Source organism: Cervus canadensis, chromosome 10, assembly GCF_019320065.1.
Source record: "Cervus canadensis isolate Bull #8, Minnesota chromosome 10, ASM1932006v1, whole genome shotgun sequence".
NCBI classification, from domain to species: Eukaryota; Metazoa; Chordata; class Mammalia; order Artiodactyla; family Cervidae; genus Cervus; species Cervus canadensis.
In genome coordinates this window covers 13343384-13364667 of record NC_057395.1, presented here as the reverse complement: position 1 = coordinate 13364667, position 21284 = coordinate 13343384, and the positions used below count along the sequence as shown (strand labels likewise).

The window sequence follows — 21284 nt, the reverse complement described above, 5'->3', positions numbered from 1 at the left end:
GTACTCATATTGGCTCCTAACCTGAGCCAAATACCAGGTCTGGCATCAGTCAGGGAACTTGATTTCTCCATATTTTTTGAACAGTAAGTTAGCTCTGGAACTGCCTGGGGTAAAGCTGTTATAAATATACTGAAGTCCATCTGGCTTAGAATATCTCTGTCCTGCTCAACTGTGGGAACTGAACTATATACCCTTCCAAGCACAAACGCTTTTCCTATTTCACAAACGCTTTTCCTATTTCACAGCTGTTCCTTCTCAGTTTCTTAAACTTTCCTACCTCCCAGGTATACCGTCTCCAGGATACGGTACTTTATGCAGGCTCTTGATTTCAGGGCCCAAACATGCATCTTCCTCTCTCACCAACACTTCCTACCTCTCGTTCTGTGGTTTGAAATACTATTTATAAGCTAACAATTCCTAAGTATATATTTGTAATTCAGCTGATCTCCAAGGCTCATATATAAATGTTAACCTAATCCCTCCATGTAGATATCTGATTGACATCTTAGACCAATTATATACTACTGATCCTTTCCTAAGATTCTCCTTAACTCAGTAAATAGAAGAACATTATCGCAGCCACAGGACTGGAAAAGGTCAGTTTTCATTCCAATCCCGAAGAATAGCAATGCCAAAGAAAGTTCAAACTATTGCACAACTGCACTCATTTCACATGCTAGAAAAATCATGCTCAAAATACTCCAAGTTAGGCTTCAACAGTACGTGAACCAAGAACTTCCAGATGTTCAAGGTGAATTTAGAAAAGGCAGAGGAACCAGAGATCAAATTGCCAACATCCATTGGATCACAGGAAAAAGCAAGAGAATTTCAGAAAAACACCTACTTCTGCTTCATTGACTATATTAAAGCCTTTGACTGTGTGGATCACAACAAACTCTGGAAAATTCTTAAAGAGATGGGAATACCAGACCACCTGACCTGCCTGCTGAGAAACCGGTATGCAGGTCAAGAACCAACAGTTAGAACCAGACATGGGACACGAAACTGGTTCCAAATTGGGAAAGGAGTGCATCAAGGCTGTATATTGTCACCCTGCTTATTTACCTTATATGCAAAGTACATCACGAGAAATACAGTGCTGGATGAAGCACAAGTTAAAATTAAGATTGCTGGGAGAAATATAATAACCTCAGATATGCAGATGACACCACCCTTATGGCAGAAAGCAAAGAGGGACCTAAGAGCCTCTTGATGAAGGTAAAAGAGGAGAGTGAAAAAGCTGTATTAAAACACAACATTCAAAAAACTAAGATCATAGCATCAGTCCCATCACTTCATGGCAAATAGATGGGGAAACAATGGAAACAGTGACAGACTATTTTCTGAGGCTCCAAAATCACTGCAGATAGTGACTGAAGCCATGAAATTAAAAGATGCTTGCTCCTTGGAAGAAAAGCTATGACAAACTTAGACAGCATATTAAAAAGCAGAGGTATCACTTTACTGACAAAGGTAGGTTTAGTCAAAGCTATGGTTTTCCAGTAGTCATGTGTGGATGAGAGAGTTGGACTATAAAGAAGGCTGAGTGCCGAAGAATTGATGCTTTTGAACTGTGGTGCTGGAGAAGACTCTAGAGTCTCTTGGACTGCAAGATCAAACCAGTCAACCCTAAAGCAAATCAACCCTGAAAATTCACTGGAAGGACTGATGCTGAAGCTGAAGCTCCAATGCTTTGGCCACCTGATGTGAAGAGCTGATTCACTGGAAAAGACCCTGATGCTGGGAAAGATTGAAGGCAGGAGGAGAAGGGGACAACAGAGGACGAGATAGTTGGATGGCATCACCAACTTAATAAACATGACCTTGAGCAAGCTCTGGGAGATGGTGAAGGACAGGGAAACCTGGCATGCTGCAGTCCATGGGGGGGGCGGGGTCACAAAAAGTCGGACATGACTGAGTGACTAAACAACAACAATTGCAGAGATTCAAAACAAGAATCTAGGAGTCATGCTTTGAAAATATTACTAGTAAGCTGTGTAGACTAACCATCTTGTCTAGACCTCTGCAAAAGCCTGGTCTCCCAGCTCTCAGCATGCTTTCTTCAGTCTGTTCTCCACAGGACCCAGAGGAGAAGGCTTACATACACACCACACCATGTTAACATCCTTGCTTTAAGACCCGTTAGTGGCCTCCCACTGTCAGTGAGTAAAACCCAAATTTGTCGCTGCGACACAAGGCCGTGCCTCACACTAAACTGCCCTCTGCCCACGTTCCAGCCACAGTGGTGTCCTTCAATTCCACCACACATTCTTTCTCACCTCACGGCTGTTCTACCCACCTTCCCCTCATTTGCAGTGCTCTTTCCCCCAGCTCTCCGTGCCCGACTCCTCCTCACTCTGCAGGTCTCATCTCAAATGTTACCATCTCCAAGAAGCTTGCTTCACCCACCCTATATAAGAAAGCCACTCTCCTCCTTCTCTGGTACATGCTCTGTATTATCCTATTAGTTGCTTTAGAATACTGATCCTATTCTCATAACATTCTTATTTGTTACCTGTAAAGAATCTGCCTGCAGTGCAAGGGACCCAGGTTCAATCCCTGGGTTGGGAAGATCCCCTGGAGAAGGAAATGGCAACCCAGTAGCCTTACCTGGAAAATCCTATGGAAAGAGGAGCCTGGTGGGTTACAGTCCATGGGGTCACAGGAGTCGGACATGACTTGGTGACTAAACTGCCACTTCATGTCCTCCCTTCCCTAAAACCATAAACGCTGAGGGGTGTAACTTGGCTTGTATTATTAGTACTGCATCTCTAGCATACCACAGTGTTTAGCACCTGGCAGGCACTCAAAAATATTTATTGACAGAATGAATAAACAATATATGGTGAGACCATGTCTTGGTCTAATTTTTATGTAAATTTAAAAAAAAAATCACTTTTTCCTTAAAAGAAAACAAGATATAAATTATTATTCCTAGGAACTATTCTGAAATCAAAAGTATATTGAAAACAAGCAAACTTTATCTGTATTTTCCTTTGGAACTTTTGATACTAACTTTAAAGAAAACTATTCACAATTTAATGTGCTGATTCCAAGAAACAAGTTACCCTAAGCCACCACGCTACATAACTTACTCTTTGAATTCTACTCTGAGTTCTGCAGTTTGACCAGATTTCACAAGCCAAATGAAGCACTTTGGAATGAGAACAAGGAAACGATAATGCTTCACATTTCTCCGTTATAAACTTGGTTTCCTGAAATGCGAGAATAAGGCTAAAATCCATCATCTTCTAGAAATGACTGCTCAGGTATGATAAGAAGAAGAAGATGCTAAGTTTCCATTCCCCTTTCCAATTCCTAAGAATCCCACATCCTATAATAGAGTTTATTCATCTTGATCCCCTTTTTCATCAATAAAACATCAGTACTACAAGGCTATAACAACCAGGAAATAATTTTGAGCAATTTTGACTTTCCTGTAGAGAACTATTCTGGCCCACTAGTCACAAGGGACGAGAAGCAGGGAAACTTCATAAAATCCTTCTTACAATGCCAGCTTGGAGTTGCTCCAGGAGCAAGCCTTTGGGGTTCATGTGTGTGGTATGCAGAGCAGGGAAGGGCAAAATGCATGAGAACAAATGGGAAAAGCTTACAGTGGTCCTGTACTGACTTGTCCAAGTATGGTCTGAACCTTACCATACATACTTATACACACACACTTTACATGGACGAAAAGGTAAGAATGAATGCATTCAGGAGAGAACTGACTGGTGCATGTGCAATGGAAACAAGGCTCCTTGGAAATTGGAAATCAGATACCTGAGAGTTTATTTAGGGATTCAAGGAAAAAGGGGAGGAAGCTGGCTTTTCAGCTACATGAAAGCTAATCATGAAGCAGAATAAATGAAATGGGATAAAATGAAACATAGATGCTGGGTCAACTGGAGCCAAAATGTTTCCCCACCATGTACACATGTTTCACACATGCAAGCCATGTAAAAATTTTAACATATCCACATGAACACAAATGGATTTATTCCATACTTCCAATTCTTCACAGAGTTTGCAAAGAGAGACCTGGAAAGGATGTGTTATATAAAAGCAGTGAAAGCACACAAAGATATGACTTCCTTTTTTCCTCATCCTTTTATAATCAATCTACCTAGAATCCAGAAAGGAATCCTCAGTAAACTGTGAAATTAATCATGTTCACCCAAAGCTTCCCATAATGAAATTACTTCTTGTACGTACAGGGGACATGCTGACCCTCCGATCTGACCAGTGGCTACATCTAACAGGACAAACTTGCTTATAAGCCACAAGGGGGCGACACAAATTCTAGGGGTTTCGAAAGAATGCATAGCTTACATTGTTTCTACCCATGTCACCTTTTTCGCTTTAGATTCCAACTGAAAATTACAAATATGGGTTGGCTTACCTATTTTTTTAGCTTCTTCAGCAAAGTATGGGTCATTCATATCAACATCAGAGGGAACATCATCTTCACTGGCCTCTTCAGCAAGAGCCTTAAAGATGAATATAAAAAATAAATACAGTTTATTGTAAGGACCAAGACAAATAAATGTGAAGAAAAACCTAATTTCTTTTAAACCAAACAATTCAATCTAAAATTAAACTAGTTTTCAAAAATGGCTAAGTTTACAAAATAACTTCTGATTAACTCTTTTGTTTGTTCAACAAATACTTAGGGAATACTTTATAAATACAGGAACTATATAGGGCTTTTGAGAGAGACAACAGTTATCAGATATATGGTTTCTGTCTTCAAAAATTTTACGATCTATTAAAAGAAATTAGCCACATAAACAAAGGTATGGTGGTGGTTTAGTTGCTAAGTTGTGTCCGACTCTTTGCGATCCCATGGACGGTAGCCTGCCAGGTTCCTCTGTCCATGGGATTCTCCAGGCAAGAATACTGGAGTGGGTTGCCATTCCCTTCTCCAGGGGATCTTCCCGACCCAGATATTGAACCTGGGTCTCCTGCATTGCAGGCAGATTCTTTACCGACTGAGCTATGAGGGAAGCCCCAAACAACAAAGGTATATAGTAGTAATAATTAAAGATAGGAAGTTCCAGAAGAGACAAAAATAAAACACATTTGAGGAAAAGAATGCTTTTAGATGGGTGATCAGTGAAGAGAGGTAGCCTTATCTCTCAGAAAATTGAGAAACGGCAGTGATTAACAGCAGCATGAAGTAGTGCACTGTGGAAGCCTGGTAGGCTGCAGTGCATGGGTCACAAAGAATCAGACATGACTTAGCGACTGAACAAGTACACTGTGGGTTATCTTTCAAATCATATTTAATGCAATTTATCTGCTGGTTAGTTAAAGAAAATGATTCTTTGTTATGAAATTTCAAAAATACAAAAGGAGTAAGGAAGGTATAATAAACCTCCTGTTCTCATCACCCAATTTCAACAATCACTTTGTTTTATCTATAATCCATTCACGAAAACTTCTGTACTAATTTTAAGCACATCAATCGGTTACATTTTCCCTAATCAAATTCAAACAGTTTACTAAATTAGTATATTTAAGTTAAAAAAAAATCAAGTCTATAAAGTAAACAGAATATATGCAAACTAAGATCAGACTAACCAGATGGAGTTTATCCCCAGGAATCTACAATATGAGTCATTTTAAGGAAAACATCTAGAATGCACATTGCTAAACATTATCCTACATGCTGAAGAAGACCCACCAAACCCTAAAGAATGTTCATTTTGGTATTACTATCCTTTTGAAGAACAAGGACTTCTAAGAATTTTTCACCAAATTATTATAATAGGTTTAGCAGCAATATGAAGTTTATAGCAAAGATTCTAAAATACTTATATATCTAACTACATCTTTATTTACATATTTTTAAAACTGTTCTTTTAGATCTAAATTACAGCTATATCAACTATGGCAAATAAACATGTATTAATTTCTTCAGTAATAATCTCTCAGTATCAAACTGAAGTGACAAAGAGTTGGGGAAAAATATTTTTAACCTGAATTCTTCAGATTCTCCTGTATGTGGAGAATTTCATGAGATGGAAGAGATCTGCTGAATCACCAAGTCCAGCACTCAGCCTAGAACTGAGCACTCAACAAACCTATTTTTAATATCATTGATAAAATTAGTCCATTCTAAGCTCAATAAAAGCAAAAGGTAAAAGCACAAGGAAATATCAAAGTACCAACCAAATGAAAATTAAAAAAAACAGCTGCTAAATGTCTCACAGAAGAGTGACTACTTTATTGACCCCATGAAGACCCACTTCTAAGTCTTCCATTAAACTGATGGCTTAATAACTTGTGGAAATACTCTCTTTTAAAGATATTTTACTGCCTGGGAGAGGCAGAATATCAATGCAGGCAGGGCTCTGACTTCATTTCCTCATTTTTCTATCCATTTCCAGAAACACTGAGTGTTAAGAAGAGTACAAAAATCAGCCCACTGCATCATTGCATTCCGTAGCCCTCTTTCAATACTGCAGTGCTCGTATCTACAGAGAGAAGCAGTGCAGTGCGGCAGAAGGAGCCCTGGGGCAAGAGACCTGGATTCCGGCATCAGCCCGGCAGTTAACGAGGTGCATATTCTCAGATGGATCACTTCATTTTCTACAACCATCAATATAAAACATCAGGGTTGGACTAAAAGAAATCATTTAAGATTCCTCAGGTTGTAAAATTCTCTGACTAGTGATATAATCTTAAGATAATGAATGAACTGCTAGGATGCTGCATTTCACTGACAAGACAGAATATTTTTATTGGCAGGAACCCTAAGTGTCTCTGTTATTACTAAGGATTCTAACTCTGGAAAGATGTTATTTCTGAATCATGGGAGTCAAATCAGATTTTTCACAGACAACATATTAGCACAGACAAAATATCTTCAAAAAAGGGATCTAATGACAGTATGTTAAAAGATCTATATGCAAATATTGAAAAATTTCACAAAGACTGAAAAATGCATCTTGAGAAATATACAGAAAAAATTTCATTCATTCTGAAAATGTCTCTCTCTATATATATATCCCCAAGTAAAAATGCCTGTCTGTAGCTCTCTTTCTCACAAACACAGAAGAGAATCAAACTGTCTTACACCTAGAAATCACTGAACTATGCCTTTTATTGAGGTAGCACATAAATGTAAAACACTAGTGCGCAGCGGTTACCGTGGCTCTGGTCTTTCACAGGTTTTCTGCATCATTGTGTAACCCTGCAGAAAACATTTAACCTACCCCAGTGAGTGGATACGTATGAGACAATGGGTGCCAAGCACTGGCACCTTCTGATACTTAGTGGCTGTTCAATAATTATTCAATCATAATTATTGATACCTTTTGTTTCTTTTTCAGTCTTTTTTTCTCTTTCTTCTTCTCTAAAAATTGTTCCCAAGGGGTCAGTTTATCCTTTCCTTCCAATTTGTTTTTGACCATCTCTTCTGCACTTTCTTTAAGGCCTAAGGGAAAACACAAGTAGTTTAGTTTAAAATGTTGTATCTTCACTCACTTAAAAATGTAATTAACGAAAAAAGATTATTTTAATATATTTACTAGAGAAACAAAAAATGCAATACTCCAATGTCACAGAGTAACATAATATCAACCTACATCAAAGCTATTTACTAAAAACAAACAACTATAAACCTAACCAAACCAAAATAGATAAACAAACCAACTCAGCAGCTAAATATATGGTCAAGCTACTAAAGAAAACTCTTTTACTTAGGCTCAAACTTTATTTCTTGGTATGTAATTTAACCACTTGAGACTCGAAAGGTAACTGGTCTTTTAACACAGTTATGTCTACTTGCTTCTGTTGCCCAAGTAAAAGCTTATATTCCCTGGAAACTATAGGTGACCAACAAAAATTGATTAGTAAGGCCATCTCTGTGGAAATACCCCTGGAGGAAAGAATTCCTGTAATTTCTTCTCAAGGACTCATTCTGTGAGTGCACATCTTTAAGATCAAAAGGGCCATCAAGTTCAGATCCCACTTTGCACGGTTTACGTTCTTTCAGTGATGTTATTCGCTCTCATAGGGTTCTTGCTCCTTATATTCTGCGGTTCCTGAGATGTTTCTCGGTGGCTAATGCAATAACTAGAGAGGGGTGAGAAGAAAGAAAAAGCCCCAAGGCTGATCTATCAGTTCATGAAGACCTTACTACTGCCACAGTAAAGGAAATGTGAGGACTGTGTTATCACCTTTGATAAAACAAATGTTTATTTTGGAGTATTTTTGGGAGGTCATGTTCAGTTTGGAAAGAGGGGCCTTTAATATTCCAAAATTAATGGAATGATTCGAGAGATGAGGTCAATCGAGATCATCTTCCCAGATACATTCTAAATTCTAAGAAAGTCAAAACCATTCTAAGGATATAATTCCCTTCTTCCCTGATGAGTATACTGAGACTGAGGATATTCAGCAGCTTGCCTAAGAACACAGAATAAGGAAGCTATGTACCGTTAGACTTTTAACTCTTAATTATCCTCTATACTATTACCAGATACATCTGAAATGCTGGTTTGATCGAGAATAAAGAAATGCATAGTCCACAAATAAAATCTAAAGCTTTGGGTCTCAGCTTCCTTATCTGCAAAGTGAGGCTGGGCTGGATCAGAAGCATACAACTTCTTCCTCCCACATACACTGTTCTTCCTCTTAAAGAAAATATCTGGTAAAAGACCAAATGCACAAAAGAACTGAAAGTCATACTTTGGGTCCTAAGCCCCAAAGAAGAGCATGAAACAGCTGGAACAGATGATTTTCAAAGGTCCCCTCTGGCTTATAAACCAAGACTTAATTTCTAAATTTCTATAACTTAGAAAAGCATTAAGGTATAAGCATACTCAAGGTTACTCAGATTAGTTTTCATGATACACTACTGGTATGTCTGATTCATGACAATTCTCTCTGATTTATGGGATGCCAAATCAGAAACCCAACTCTCAATTCAAAAATGTTTCTTGTAAGAAAAACACAGTTCACTTTACTAAGCAGTTTTCAGGAGAAATGTGAACTGTAGAAAACATGTCCAGATCTCTGACTGAATCAACAGATACATAGCACCTTAGGAAATGTAAACACTGGTACTCACTTGGGAGAAAGCAGCAAATCCTGACAAAACAAGTTGATTTCAAATAGGAAAATAAAATAATTTATATGTTATGCCTGTGGGTCAGCACACAGTCCAGTCTCAAATTCTAAATGCACAGTACTGTTATTAAATATGTTTAAATAATAATCTTTAAGGTATTCTACTATAGTTTCCTCAAACATGAAGAAAGATTTTACTACTCCAAAATACTAAATTAAGCAATATATTTAGAGTCCCCCCACCCCCACCCCACCAAAATGTATTCTCTGGTTAATTTTAATCCTTGAAACATAAACTCTACTCCTATCTTGGCATGATGTTAAGGAAGGTGTTTCTTTTACATGACTAGACCACTGGTTTAATGGGTCTCAATCTCTATGAACTACTCCAATGTGACGACTGGGTCCTGGCATTTTTGGGGGGACATGGATATCCTTATAGTTTGGTAAGAACTATGGAATCTCTCTCTGAAACACTGTGCTAGAAAAACTTGTCTACAATGTTCAGAAGTTTATAGATCTTCAACGCCCATTTCTGTGGAAGGACCCAAAAGGCCTCAGGCAAACAGTACTACAGGGCAACAGAGGTCTCGAGGAAGGCGGGAGTCTGTCTCCCAACTTCAAGACTTACTGGCCCTGACACTTGTAGGCGCTACATGAAGGTTTCTTATTTCAGTGTGACTGTCACTTTGGACCAGATAATTCTCTGTTGTGAAGGCCATCCTGTGCGCTGCTGGATGTTAAGCAATGTATCTGGTCTCTCTACACCAGCAGCCAGTAGCCCCAGCCACGAAAATCAAAAATTTCTCCAGAACTGCCAGTGTCCTCTTGGGGAGGAAAAAGCTCAACTCAGTGGTTCTGAGTTGAGAACTACTGTTATTGACAATGATTAAAGTCACTTCTGAAAAGAAGGGCTGTATTTCAATGTTTGTGTCACATAAACTATGAATTATTTTATTTGGTACTTGATTATAATAATGTCTTTCCTACTTTAGCAATTTCAACTGAGTATGCCTTTTCTTTCAACCAGAACAAAGGCAGCTAAAGTCACCTTCTTTTGTATCCCATAATATTAAGCATAGCGCCAGACACATAGTAAGTACTTACTAAGCACTTAATTGATCTGTCTTGAAGAAAAAATTCTCATTTCAAGCCAAGTGTTTGATCTTTAATGTTTGGAACATAGTCTCTCCAACAGAAAATGAATCAAAACTTTAGGATCTAAATAAATGGCCTTCACCCCGAAACGGTTCATGCATTTTTTTTTTTTTTTTTTTTAAGGAGCTACAGCTCTAGAATAATTCATGAAATATTATTCTTGGGAAATATTTTCCTGGTATTTAGTTTGTTTGTAACAATAAAAAAATAGCATCTTTAGTTAAATCTAGTCTGAAATTTTTTGCCTGGCTCTCCCTTAATACACCAAAATAGTAGAAGGACAAACACGTTGCAATGAACTAATACACCGCCACGATAACTCAAAAATGCTTTGTTCTTGCTGTCATCATGAGGTCATTTAAATCTCTTGCCACAGATCACAGCTGTTTATATTCTAAATTCTTAAAAATATGCCCATCCCAGAAGCTTCTTGGCATAAGCACAAGAACATTCTTCAGACAGTTTTAGCCTCATTTGAGAGCAGCCACTATGTGACTGAAAAACAATTTCATTATAAATGTCTACTTTTATGCAAGTTTGTTTTTTAAAAGTTTTAAGCATATAGTCAAGGGCTGTTGACTTAGTTAAAAATAACATTAATAATCCTACAAATAAGGGGTGAGAAGCTCTTTAAAACCAACTATGAACACAGATGACTCCATTTTAACAATAATTATTTAAGTGCAATTTATTCAGAATTATTTTGGCAGTTTGCATACACACAAAAATACTTTCAAATATTCTTTCAAAAGCCACTAAAATAAGAATACACATTTCTTCTGACCTAGCTCATTTCAAATTTTGAAAAGTCTTCAAAGGGCAGGACATGAATAATAATTTATAATAACTCAACTAGGTACTATAGTTGGTTTTGTTTATAGAAATAGAATAAATATTTTAAGATTTCCGATATAGGCTGAAACTGGCACTTTTAAAAAATGTATGTGAGAACTCAGGATCCACTGAAAATATTTATGAACACTTATGGTTCAATCTTTATTTATGTATGGTGTATGTTTAAATGAGGCCATGGTAACACTCAATTCCAAAAGTAGCTTCTAAAATGTAGCTAACTACCATCACCAACTGAGCTCCCAACAAGGAATTCACTCTGGGTGTAAGGGCTTTTAGAGGAAAATAACCAACCATGACCTGAGGAACACGGACATCAAAAATATCCCTTCAAACTGGTCAGTTTTCTCCAATGGTAGGGGGAGAGAGATATTTACTTATCCTTCAAGTGTATCAGATATGCAAAACTACAAACCTTTGTAATGAGAAAGATAAAGATTTCAAGTGTTTTCAACTTGGTTCAAGATTTGCTTATCACAGGAATTTGTTTAGAACATTGTTCACAATTTGGTTCATAATCTGAACTTCTGTAACTCTTTTTCTCCTAAACTCTTATAGTATATTCTTTTATTCTGCTCTATTTAACACAGTTGCAACTTTACATTTATTTGTGTGATTTTTTTAAAAACTATTATTAATGGCTATCTCCCTTACTAGGTTGCAAGCTCCGTGACGGTAGAGGCTACAGCTTGCTTTTATTTTTACCCCAACAAAGGTAACCCTATGCTAGTGGAGGGCCTACTACATAGCACATGCTCTGTTGAATGAATGCAAATGCAATTGAAAGGATACATAAGTCAAATTTGTTCCCAACCTTACAGACAGGGAGCAATAATTCATGAAATTAAAAAGTAAAATAACAACTAGCCCTGGGAACAATAGTAAATAACAGAATTTAACAATCAGCCAGACAGAGCCAACAAAAGCTCTTTGTATGCACTTAACACTCTCAGAATACTGTTACATCTACTACATGGAAACAACACAGTTATAATAAAGATAAGAGAGTAGTATAGGTAAGCTATTTCGACTGGGAAGGCTTCTCATATAACACTTAATTCTGTTTCTCTTAAAAAAGTCAATGAGGTAGTCAAAGAAGACATTCCAAAATATGCACTAAATGAATAAATGTTAAGGCTTTTATTGTTGTTCATTGTCTAAAAGCCATTTCAGTGGGTAGCAACTGGTTTACATTTGCCTTGAATTTGAGCTTATCATCCTCTACCCTCTTCTGAAACCCCTTTTACTCTCCCATAGAAGGATGTCTTCCATTTGCAAGTATATTCATGTCACTGTGAACTGAGCTGTCCCTGCTTCTTAGAATCAAATGTTCTTACGAAGCTGACTTCAAATATAAGACATTTGGGCTTCATTAGGAAGCCATTGTTTCCTGTATTTGTCTGTACTTTATTTGTATGTTGTCTTTGCCTTTCAAGTAGCTTGTGATCACAATGTACATAATAGCAAGCTGTCCTTAATACTCACAGAGTAAAACTCTGGCCAAGTCTGATGAAGCCATTCTGCTCTTTAATTTGTGGCAAAGAAGACTGAAGAACTATTTTTCTATTGTCACTTTTTATACATAATGTTTACAGACAAGGTAGGAAATAAATGAAAACTTAAATGAATGGCTAAGACATAAGGAAGCTAAGGGAATTTTTTGGAATCTAGTCAAAATAAGAAAGCTCAAAGAGAAATGTTTAACTAGCTTAGAAGTAGGGATTTTCCTTGGGAACATATACTAATCTGCTCTGGTTCAGCATGGATCTTGGGTTTTAATGGGCTGCTAGCCAAGGAGGCAGGGGACTGAGTTTGGAGCTCGATCTGATTGCAGGGCTCAGCAGAGACCACCACCACGAGGCCAGGGTCCTTTAGGAGATGATGCTCCTCCTCCAATGGTTTAGAAGGAATACATGCCTTTCTTGGCTTTGGCCATGGGCAGAACAAAAGAAGTAAAAACATATTTTCTCCCTCAGAGAATTTATAACCACAGGCCCACACATCCATGGGTTTGTGGCTAGGATTCACACCATTTGTGCGGCTCCAAAACCCTAATCCAAAAATTTGGTTTCAATTGGTCCAGGATTGGGAGTGCCCTTAGGTACCTGGCAAATACTCTCTAAAAGAAGCATGTTTTTTTGACTCATGCCTCTGAGAATTCCCATAGGTAAAGAAAGATCCAAGAACAATGAGATCATAATCAAAATTCAATATGAACCAGAGTAAACTGAAACAAAATAAGTCAGACCTACAAAGACTAAAGGTTTTGGAATTATACAGAATATAAAGTCAGCACATTTTAGAGAAACAAAAGAAATTAAAAGATAAGATTATTAAAGGTATAAGACAGATTAGAGGAAGGAAAAAACTTCCAGAAATGAAAAGCAACTGAAATTATAAAGTCAACCAAGATAAACAGCAGACAGAGGTAAAGAAAAAATTAATGAACTGAAAGAAAGAAAAGAAATTACCTAGCACGCTGCACAACACACTCAAAGATATGGAAACTACGAGTTAGATTCAGAATGAGAACGTACCACACATATCAAATGGGATTCTCAGAAGGAGAAAATAAAGATGACGGATAGGTAATATTTTAAGAGAAAAGGGCTGAGACGTTTTTGGAATGTTTAAATGAATGGGGAGTTACTGATCTTCAGAATTCTGGGTATCCAATTAATTCTAAGCAAGATTAAAGCTACCAAGCAAAAAACGACCTAGATATATACCATAGTGAAACTCTAGAATACTAACTAAAGTATTTTAAAAGCCAGGGACAAAGACAGCACTGTGGAATAAGGTCAACTCTTTCCATGACAGGGTTCAGAAGTGGGCCCCTGGGCCCTGGGATTAAAACAGCATATTCTTTAGTTACACTGGCCTCACTTGTAAACTCACATCAAGAGGAGTCAAGGGGAAGCCCTGAATGTAAAGTAACTATGCCCCTCCCTAGAAAAGGCTTAAGAGGTGACTAGGTTGGCATATAGTCAAAGCTATGGCTTTTCCAGTAATCATGTATGGGTGTGAGAGCTGGACAATAAAAAAGGCTAAGCGCCGAAGAATTGATGCCTTCAAACTGTGGTGCTGGAGGACTCTTGAGAGTCCCTTGGACTGCAAGGACACCAAACCAGTCAATCTTAAAGGAAATCAACCCTTAATATTCATTGGAAGGCCTGATGCTGAGCTGAAGCTCCAATACTTTGGCCACCTGATGCAAAGAGCTGACTCATTGGGAAAAGCCCCAATGCTGGGAAAGACTGAAGGCAGGAGAAGGGGACAACAGAGGATGAGATGGTTGGATGGCATCACTGACTTGATGGACATGAGTTTGAGCAAACTCCAGGAGATGGTGAGGGACAGGAAGCCTGGCGTGCGCAGTCCATGGGGCCGCAGAGAGTCAGACATGACTGAGCGACTGAACAGCAAGGCTGGTGCATCCATGGCAACAGCAGACAGTCTTCCCTCCCTAAACCTCGACACTCGCAGCCTCGCCACGGTCTAATCTAGAGGTCACCCACACACCCACTCCTCTGTCACATCTCCTTCTCCCTTCAATTCTCCATCACTAAGTTCTCCGGAATCCATGTACATCATCAGCAAAAACCCACCACTGCATCTCTGAACCTTTTCTTCATCTTCCTGCCCTAACTGAAACCTGGCTCTCCCCTGAAGGGTCTGCACAAGGCAGCACTTTCAAGCACTTTCAAGTTGCTCATGGTGGTGGGGGAATTCGGTTTCTTCAGAGAACAGTCACCAGCTGGCCGAGGGCAAGGGTGGATATATGAATCAGTAAAGCTCTCTATCTGGTTTTAGAAAGTGTTAGTGGCCCAGGGTTAGGAGGAGTAACTTACTGACCAATAAATCAGGGACCCAATCAATAGATCCTTACAGGTTTGAAACTCTGGTATCTGACAGAGGTGGTACATCCGAGTTCTGGGGGTAAGGAGAGATTTATTCTATAAGAAGAATTAAAAAGCTCTGCCATGCAAAAGAAGTTGAAATTGAATTTCTACCTTATAGCATAAAAAAAAAATCAACTATTGATGAATCAAGCACTTAAAAGTAAAAAATCAGTCCCAAATGATACAAATCCACCCTCCACACCAATGTTAATAAAGTTAAGAGCTTTACCACAGAATTCAGCCATTTAAAGAATATAATTTGATGGTTGTTAGTGCATTCACAGATATGTGCAACCATCACCACAGTCAATTTTAGAACATTTAATTCTTCTCAAAAAGCAACCTTTCTCTCTTCAGGTTCCATCAGGTTGAAGTGTTCAAGTTCCTCTCTTCAGTTGAAGCATTCAAGACACTTCAACAATGCCCACCCCTCAACCACTAATCTATTTCTTTTCTCTATGGTTTGTGCTGGATATTTAATATAAAATACGTGCCATTTTGTGACTGGCTTCTTTTACTTAGCACAATACTTTCAAGGTTCATTCACTTTATAGCATGCATCAGTACTTCCTTCTTTATATGCATCCATACTTTTTAGAAATACTTAATAAATGAGATGAAAACACATACAATGGAGAGCAAAAGAGTGGATGCTGAAATCTGGATGATGGTTACTCTTAGGTAATGAGAAGCAGGAGAGATCAAATGGATGGATTTAAGTTGTTGCACAATTCTAGTTTTTGTAGCGTTTTCACTTATTATTTACTAAAAATAAATAAAAGAGAGTCATGCTGGATCAATGGTAAGAGTGTCCTAATCCAAAGACTGTAATTAATGAACTCACATGAACTAGAGGTTCATAAGAATAAAAGGACACATTTAGTATATTTGCCTATACCACTTTTGTTCTTCAAAGAACATTATAGAGGGAATAAAAAGGAAAATCACCAACTAGAAAAAGTTATGTGCAAAATATATGGCTGATAAAAGATGAGCCCAAAATATAGAAGAATGCCAAATACAGGAAGAACTCCTAAGAATCACTAAAGCACAAAGAACATTAGATTAAAAATGACATCAAAAGACATGAATAGATATTTCACAGATAAGAAAGCAGGAAAAAAATGCTTTTTTCATTAGTAATTAGCCAAATGTCTGACCAATCCTTTAAAAACATGTCAGGCCATACATCTCCATTTCCCATTACCTTTCCAGTACAAGCTAAAGACCATCAGAGGCCCTTTGTGATCCGGCCACCTCTCTGCCTTCACCTTCTACTACTCTCCACTCCCTGGCTCATTCTGCCTCATTATTCCTGAACAAATCAGAAATGCTTTCCCCTCAGGGTTTTTGCATTTACTGCTTCCCCTGCCTGAAATGTCCTTTCCCAGGATAACACAGAAGGTACCACATACTTCCCATGAGCTCTTTGTACAAATGTCATTTTCTCAATGAAGCCTTCCCTGACCGTCCTGTTTACACTGCTGCCCACTCCCACCCCTGAACTTCCTACGCCCTACCCAGGTCTTATCCTTTTGCTTCCATAGCTCTTAACCACCATCTGATTATTTTACCCATTCACTAGTTTACTAATTCCCTTGCTCCCCTCTCTCCCTCAACGCAGGCACCAGAATGGAGGACTCCACAAAGGCCTAGGTCTTCGTCCGTTTTGTTAGTGCTATTAGAGAGGAGGGCGGCACACACAGCAGGAGCCCAGCTAAGCTTGAGCCTAACATACAAACTAAAACCATAATGAAACACCGTCACTTACAGACACAACCGGCAAAAAGTCACCCGGCAATTATCAGTTAACAGCGAGGATGAAGAGCTGTGTGAACTCACACTATCAGTTAGAGTGAAATGCCACAAGCACCCAGGAAAACAACCCAGCATGACCTTGTTAAGATAATTGTGAGTGTGCTATACAACCAAGAAATCTGACACATATCCAAGAAGTTCTATATATACCTTGGTGACAAGTCCAAGAATATTCACAAAGACACTGCTTATAAGAGCAAAATACCACAACAGCCAGCAACAGAACAGATATGATATATCTATAAAGAAATTTTATGTAGCAGTGAAAATTAATGGACCATGTACTCACATATGGGTTATGGATAACTCTCAAAAATAAAATGTTAAGAGCAAAAAGAAATGACAGAAGAATACATAGAGGATACTTTTATCAACTTCAAAATTAATAAAACTAAATAAAGACTTCAGGATACATGCATGAGTGGTAAAACTATTATATAGAAAAGGGGAATGATTAACATGGAATGTAGCTTCACATTTTCTTCTGGGGGAAGGAGGAGGGTGTAACAGGGACTGCAGACATTGGTGATGTTCTTTCTTAAGCTGGGCACACAGGTATTCATTTACTTGTTTTCCTTTAAACTGTATACATACACTGTGTTTACCGTCTGTGTCTGTGTTCTTCTTCCCTACAATAAAGTGTAAAAAAAGGCTGTGCTTGTGTGAATGTTCACTCTTTGACAACTATGTGCTGATAAACTGGCTTTCACTAACCTTTGTCATCTAATTCCCCTCAAAATAATAGGTACTTAAACTCAGATTTTCTGATGTGAGCCCTCTGTGCTCTTTCCATGATCACAGTAAACTACTGTTATCCCAAACTTCATTATAAGAAGGTCCCAATCTATACACTTTCTTTAAAAACCCACCTATCAACTAGTGGCCTGAAACTCAGGTGTCTGTCTTCCTCCCTGGGAGAGACTATAGAAGCTACTAACATAAGGGCATTTTGAGACTGCAGTACAACCAAAAGAGCATCTCTAAATCAATTAAACCAAAAAACCTCGTCTTTAAGAAAAATGAAAAGAAATGAAAAGCACTTTGACCTCACTAGCATTTAACAAGCTAGATTTTTCTTGCTGCTGCACTCTTAAGAATTTTCTTCTACCATTACTGGGATGAGTTTATATAAGTAAACTGTAATCCTGACCAGACTACTGTTAAAAAGACTTCCCAAATAACTATTAGGAAAGCAGTGTATTCCCAACCTTTTCCCTATGATGATAGATATAAAAAATAACGCTGTAGGGTACAATGGAGTAAACGGAGGAGACAACCAGAGAAGGAAATGAAGCTGGGGCCTCTGGCTGGCCTCAAGGAGAAAAGGATCAATACTTGGGCAAATCAGTAACTCACAGGTGGTATGTTGGATGGGACTATCTGAAGCAGAGTATCATTTAAGGTTTACTCTTTCAAGGTTCCTAATATTTGCAATTACCCCAGATCTTACTTCACTGGCAATGTCCTCTACTGCAACATTGAAAAAATTACAGAGTAAGAGTTAACAGAGAATGAAAGTGACATTAAAATTTAGAAAATTTAGGACTTAAATTTATATCCATGGCTGCTTTTATAAGCAAGCACTGTTGCAATTCTTAGGGATTCACTATTGACAGAAATCTACTAATTTATGACAGGTCAAGCATTCTTTGGGTTCAAAAAGATATCGGAATTTTGGAACACTAATTAACAACATGTATGCCTAGAAACCTGCAGTGTTCAACAGCAAATGTGCAAAAGTTTTCCCTTGCCCCCTTTTTTTGAAACCTTCAGAACAGGTTACTAAACAGAAGAAGGCTTCTCAGAAGACAGGCTTCTTAGACATCGTCACACATGTGATCCTGGTCGTGGACCAAAATGTTCCCTCACGCTGAGAAGCCTGTGCTTCTGGCTCAAAATTATGCATCCAAATAAATTACTTTAAAAACACTTTTAAATCTATGCCTCCACATAAAGAAGGAGTAACAGTGACCTACAGCAAAATATACTTAATGACAATCTAAGCTGACGATGCTTAGATCTTGGTGAATTGTGGTGGAGAACACTGTTGAGAGTCCCTTGGACTGCAATGAGATAAAATCAGTCAATCCTAAAGGAAATCAACCCTAATTATTCATTGGAAGGACTGATGCTGACATTTTAATTATTCTGGCCACCTGACATGAAGAGCTGATTCACTGGAAAAAGACTCTGATGCTGGGAAAGATTGAGGGCAGGAAGAAAAAGGAGTGACAGAGGATGAGATGGTTGGACAGCATCAAGTCTATCAATGGATGAATTGGATAAGCAAAGCGTACGCACATACATACATGCCATGGGATATTATTCAGCCTTAAGGAAGGAAGGAAGGAAATTCAGACTTATACCACAGCACGGATGAACCTTGAGGACATTCTGCTAACTGAAATAAGCCAGTGACAGAAAGATAAATACTTTATGATTCCATTTATATGAGATATTTACAGGAGCCAAAATCAGAGAGACAGAAAGTAGAATGGTGGTTTCCAGGGGTTGGAGGAGGGCCAATGAAGAGTTGTTTAATGGATATAGAGATGTAGTTTCATAAATGCTTCTGGAAATGGATGGTCATGATGGCTGCACAATAGTATGAATGTTCTTAATACCACTGAACTATACCCTTAAACACACCTAAGATGGTAAAGTTTATGCTATGTGTATTTTATCACAAAAAAATTGGGGGAAAAACCAAATGTGTTAAAGTAGCATAAGGATATATGGCTTTTCAATTATAGGGGGAAAAAAGAAAAGAAGAGCAATAATGAAACTGCTGAAAGCAGTCTGAGTGAATTCCGTCAAAATAACATATGGAACATGTGTGAGAAAAATGACAGTTTGCTAGCCAGGCAGTTAGGATATAGAATGATGACGTGGGACAACCTCAAACAGAAAAAGCAAAAGCTCTGCTTTAAAGACCAAAGAATTCACAACTTCAAACAAATCGGCATAGCTGTGGGCTGTGGGAAAACAATACATGAAACACACTCTCTGCTCTTGAACTCTCTTCAGGCAGATTGTAAATCTAAGGCAAAGTCCAAAAAAGTACTACTGTCTGGAAGTTGTGGCTGCAGATGCAAACAGCGCAACTGACGTGATACACATGCAGAGAGGGAAGGACCACATGAAGAGCAGTGGCCGAGGTGCTGGCAACCAGAGGCCCTTACTGATTTACATACTTAACTGGGATCCTAAAATAGCAGAACAGTTAACCTGAAACTTCTAAACGTATGAGAATCTTGAGCACTTTCTGAAAATAGTGTTATTATAAAAATATCTTCAGTTTTGCTTTAGATTTTTTTTTTTAAAGCTTCCTGAAAAACTTAAAAAAAAAAAATTAAATCTTAACAGAGAAAATTATCTTTAAAATAATCCAGGAAATTCTAAGAAATTTACTGGCAACTCTACGGAGAAAATGTGCTAGCACTGCTTTTTTAGATAACTCTAGCTGCTTCTCATTTTTACGACACATTCCACAAATGATTCAAATGTTTATTGGGTTTTTTTTTCCTTTTTGCACAGTAAAAAGTTTCAGCTTATTACCTTACAAGGCCCTTACAGGCAATCTGTTAACTGATGATTTACAGGAGTGTACACCTCAGTTTTAAAATCCAAGCCATCTACTAGCTGTGGCCAAGTAACAGTGCACTGCAAACTGGTTTCCTCCCCATGACCAAAATATGAAGCAAAATGCAAACTCTTTTCAGCTTATTTGAAGTTCAGTTTTCCATTTAATGCTCTCCTCTACAATGAACTCAAAATTTTAAACATCTGGTCATTTTAAAAGTTCTGACCAAAAAAACATTTTTTTGTGACTATATCTCAAATAATGGATATACTGGCAATAAATGGAAATAGACACATAGCCAAAAGTAAATAGTGAACAGGTTTTGAGAAGTCTGAAAATAAAACTGTTTGAAGCCGGACTGCCTAGTAAAATGAATGCCCAACAATTCAAAAACATTTTATTTCTAAATAAATAATGAATAACACCATAGCTACAGTCTGTTTACGCTTCCCATTGAGTCACTGAATACAGAAAGGGAGACAGGATAAAGATGGGGAAAAGGAAGTACGAAGGATGAAGAACAGATATCAGAAACAAAGATATATGATGTACACCTTAAACTCACAAAGTAACATATGCCTATTATATCTCAATAACGTTGGGAAAAAACCCAAGTCAGATCTTACTGCTCCTTAGCTGAAAGACTCCAGTTGCTTCTCATCCCACTCGGTGAAGACGTCCAAGGCGAAAACTGGCCTGCAAGACCTTCTGACCTGGCCCTGTTACCTCTGAGCGCGCCCACTGTTCTCTCCGCACGCCCTCACTGCGGCCACACTGCTCTCCACGTGCTCCTCAAACACAACAGACAAGCCACAGCTGCAAAGCCGGGCACTTGTCACCCCTCCACATGCACACTCTCCTCTCACGGTTCACCCCCGACCTCTACTTTCTTTTGC

The 21284-nt window shown here is 38.2% G+C and overlaps 1 protein-coding gene across 1 annotated transcript in view; it reads right to left on the bottom strand.

The window, feature by feature from the left end:
- The window catches only part of ESF1 (ESF1 nucleolar pre-rRNA processing protein homolog), a 52430-nt gene that overhangs the window by 8401 nt on the left and 22745 nt on the right, over positions 1–21284 (bottom strand). Inside the window, exons 10-11 of the mRNA XM_043478966.1 lie at positions 7317–7438; positions 4400–4487 (exon numbers count right to left, since the gene is read on the bottom strand). Of these exons, the coding sequence (XP_043334901.1) occupies positions 4400–4487; positions 7317–7438 (210 nt within the window). The remainder of the gene's footprint in view (positions 1–4399; positions 4488–7316; positions 7439–21284) is intronic.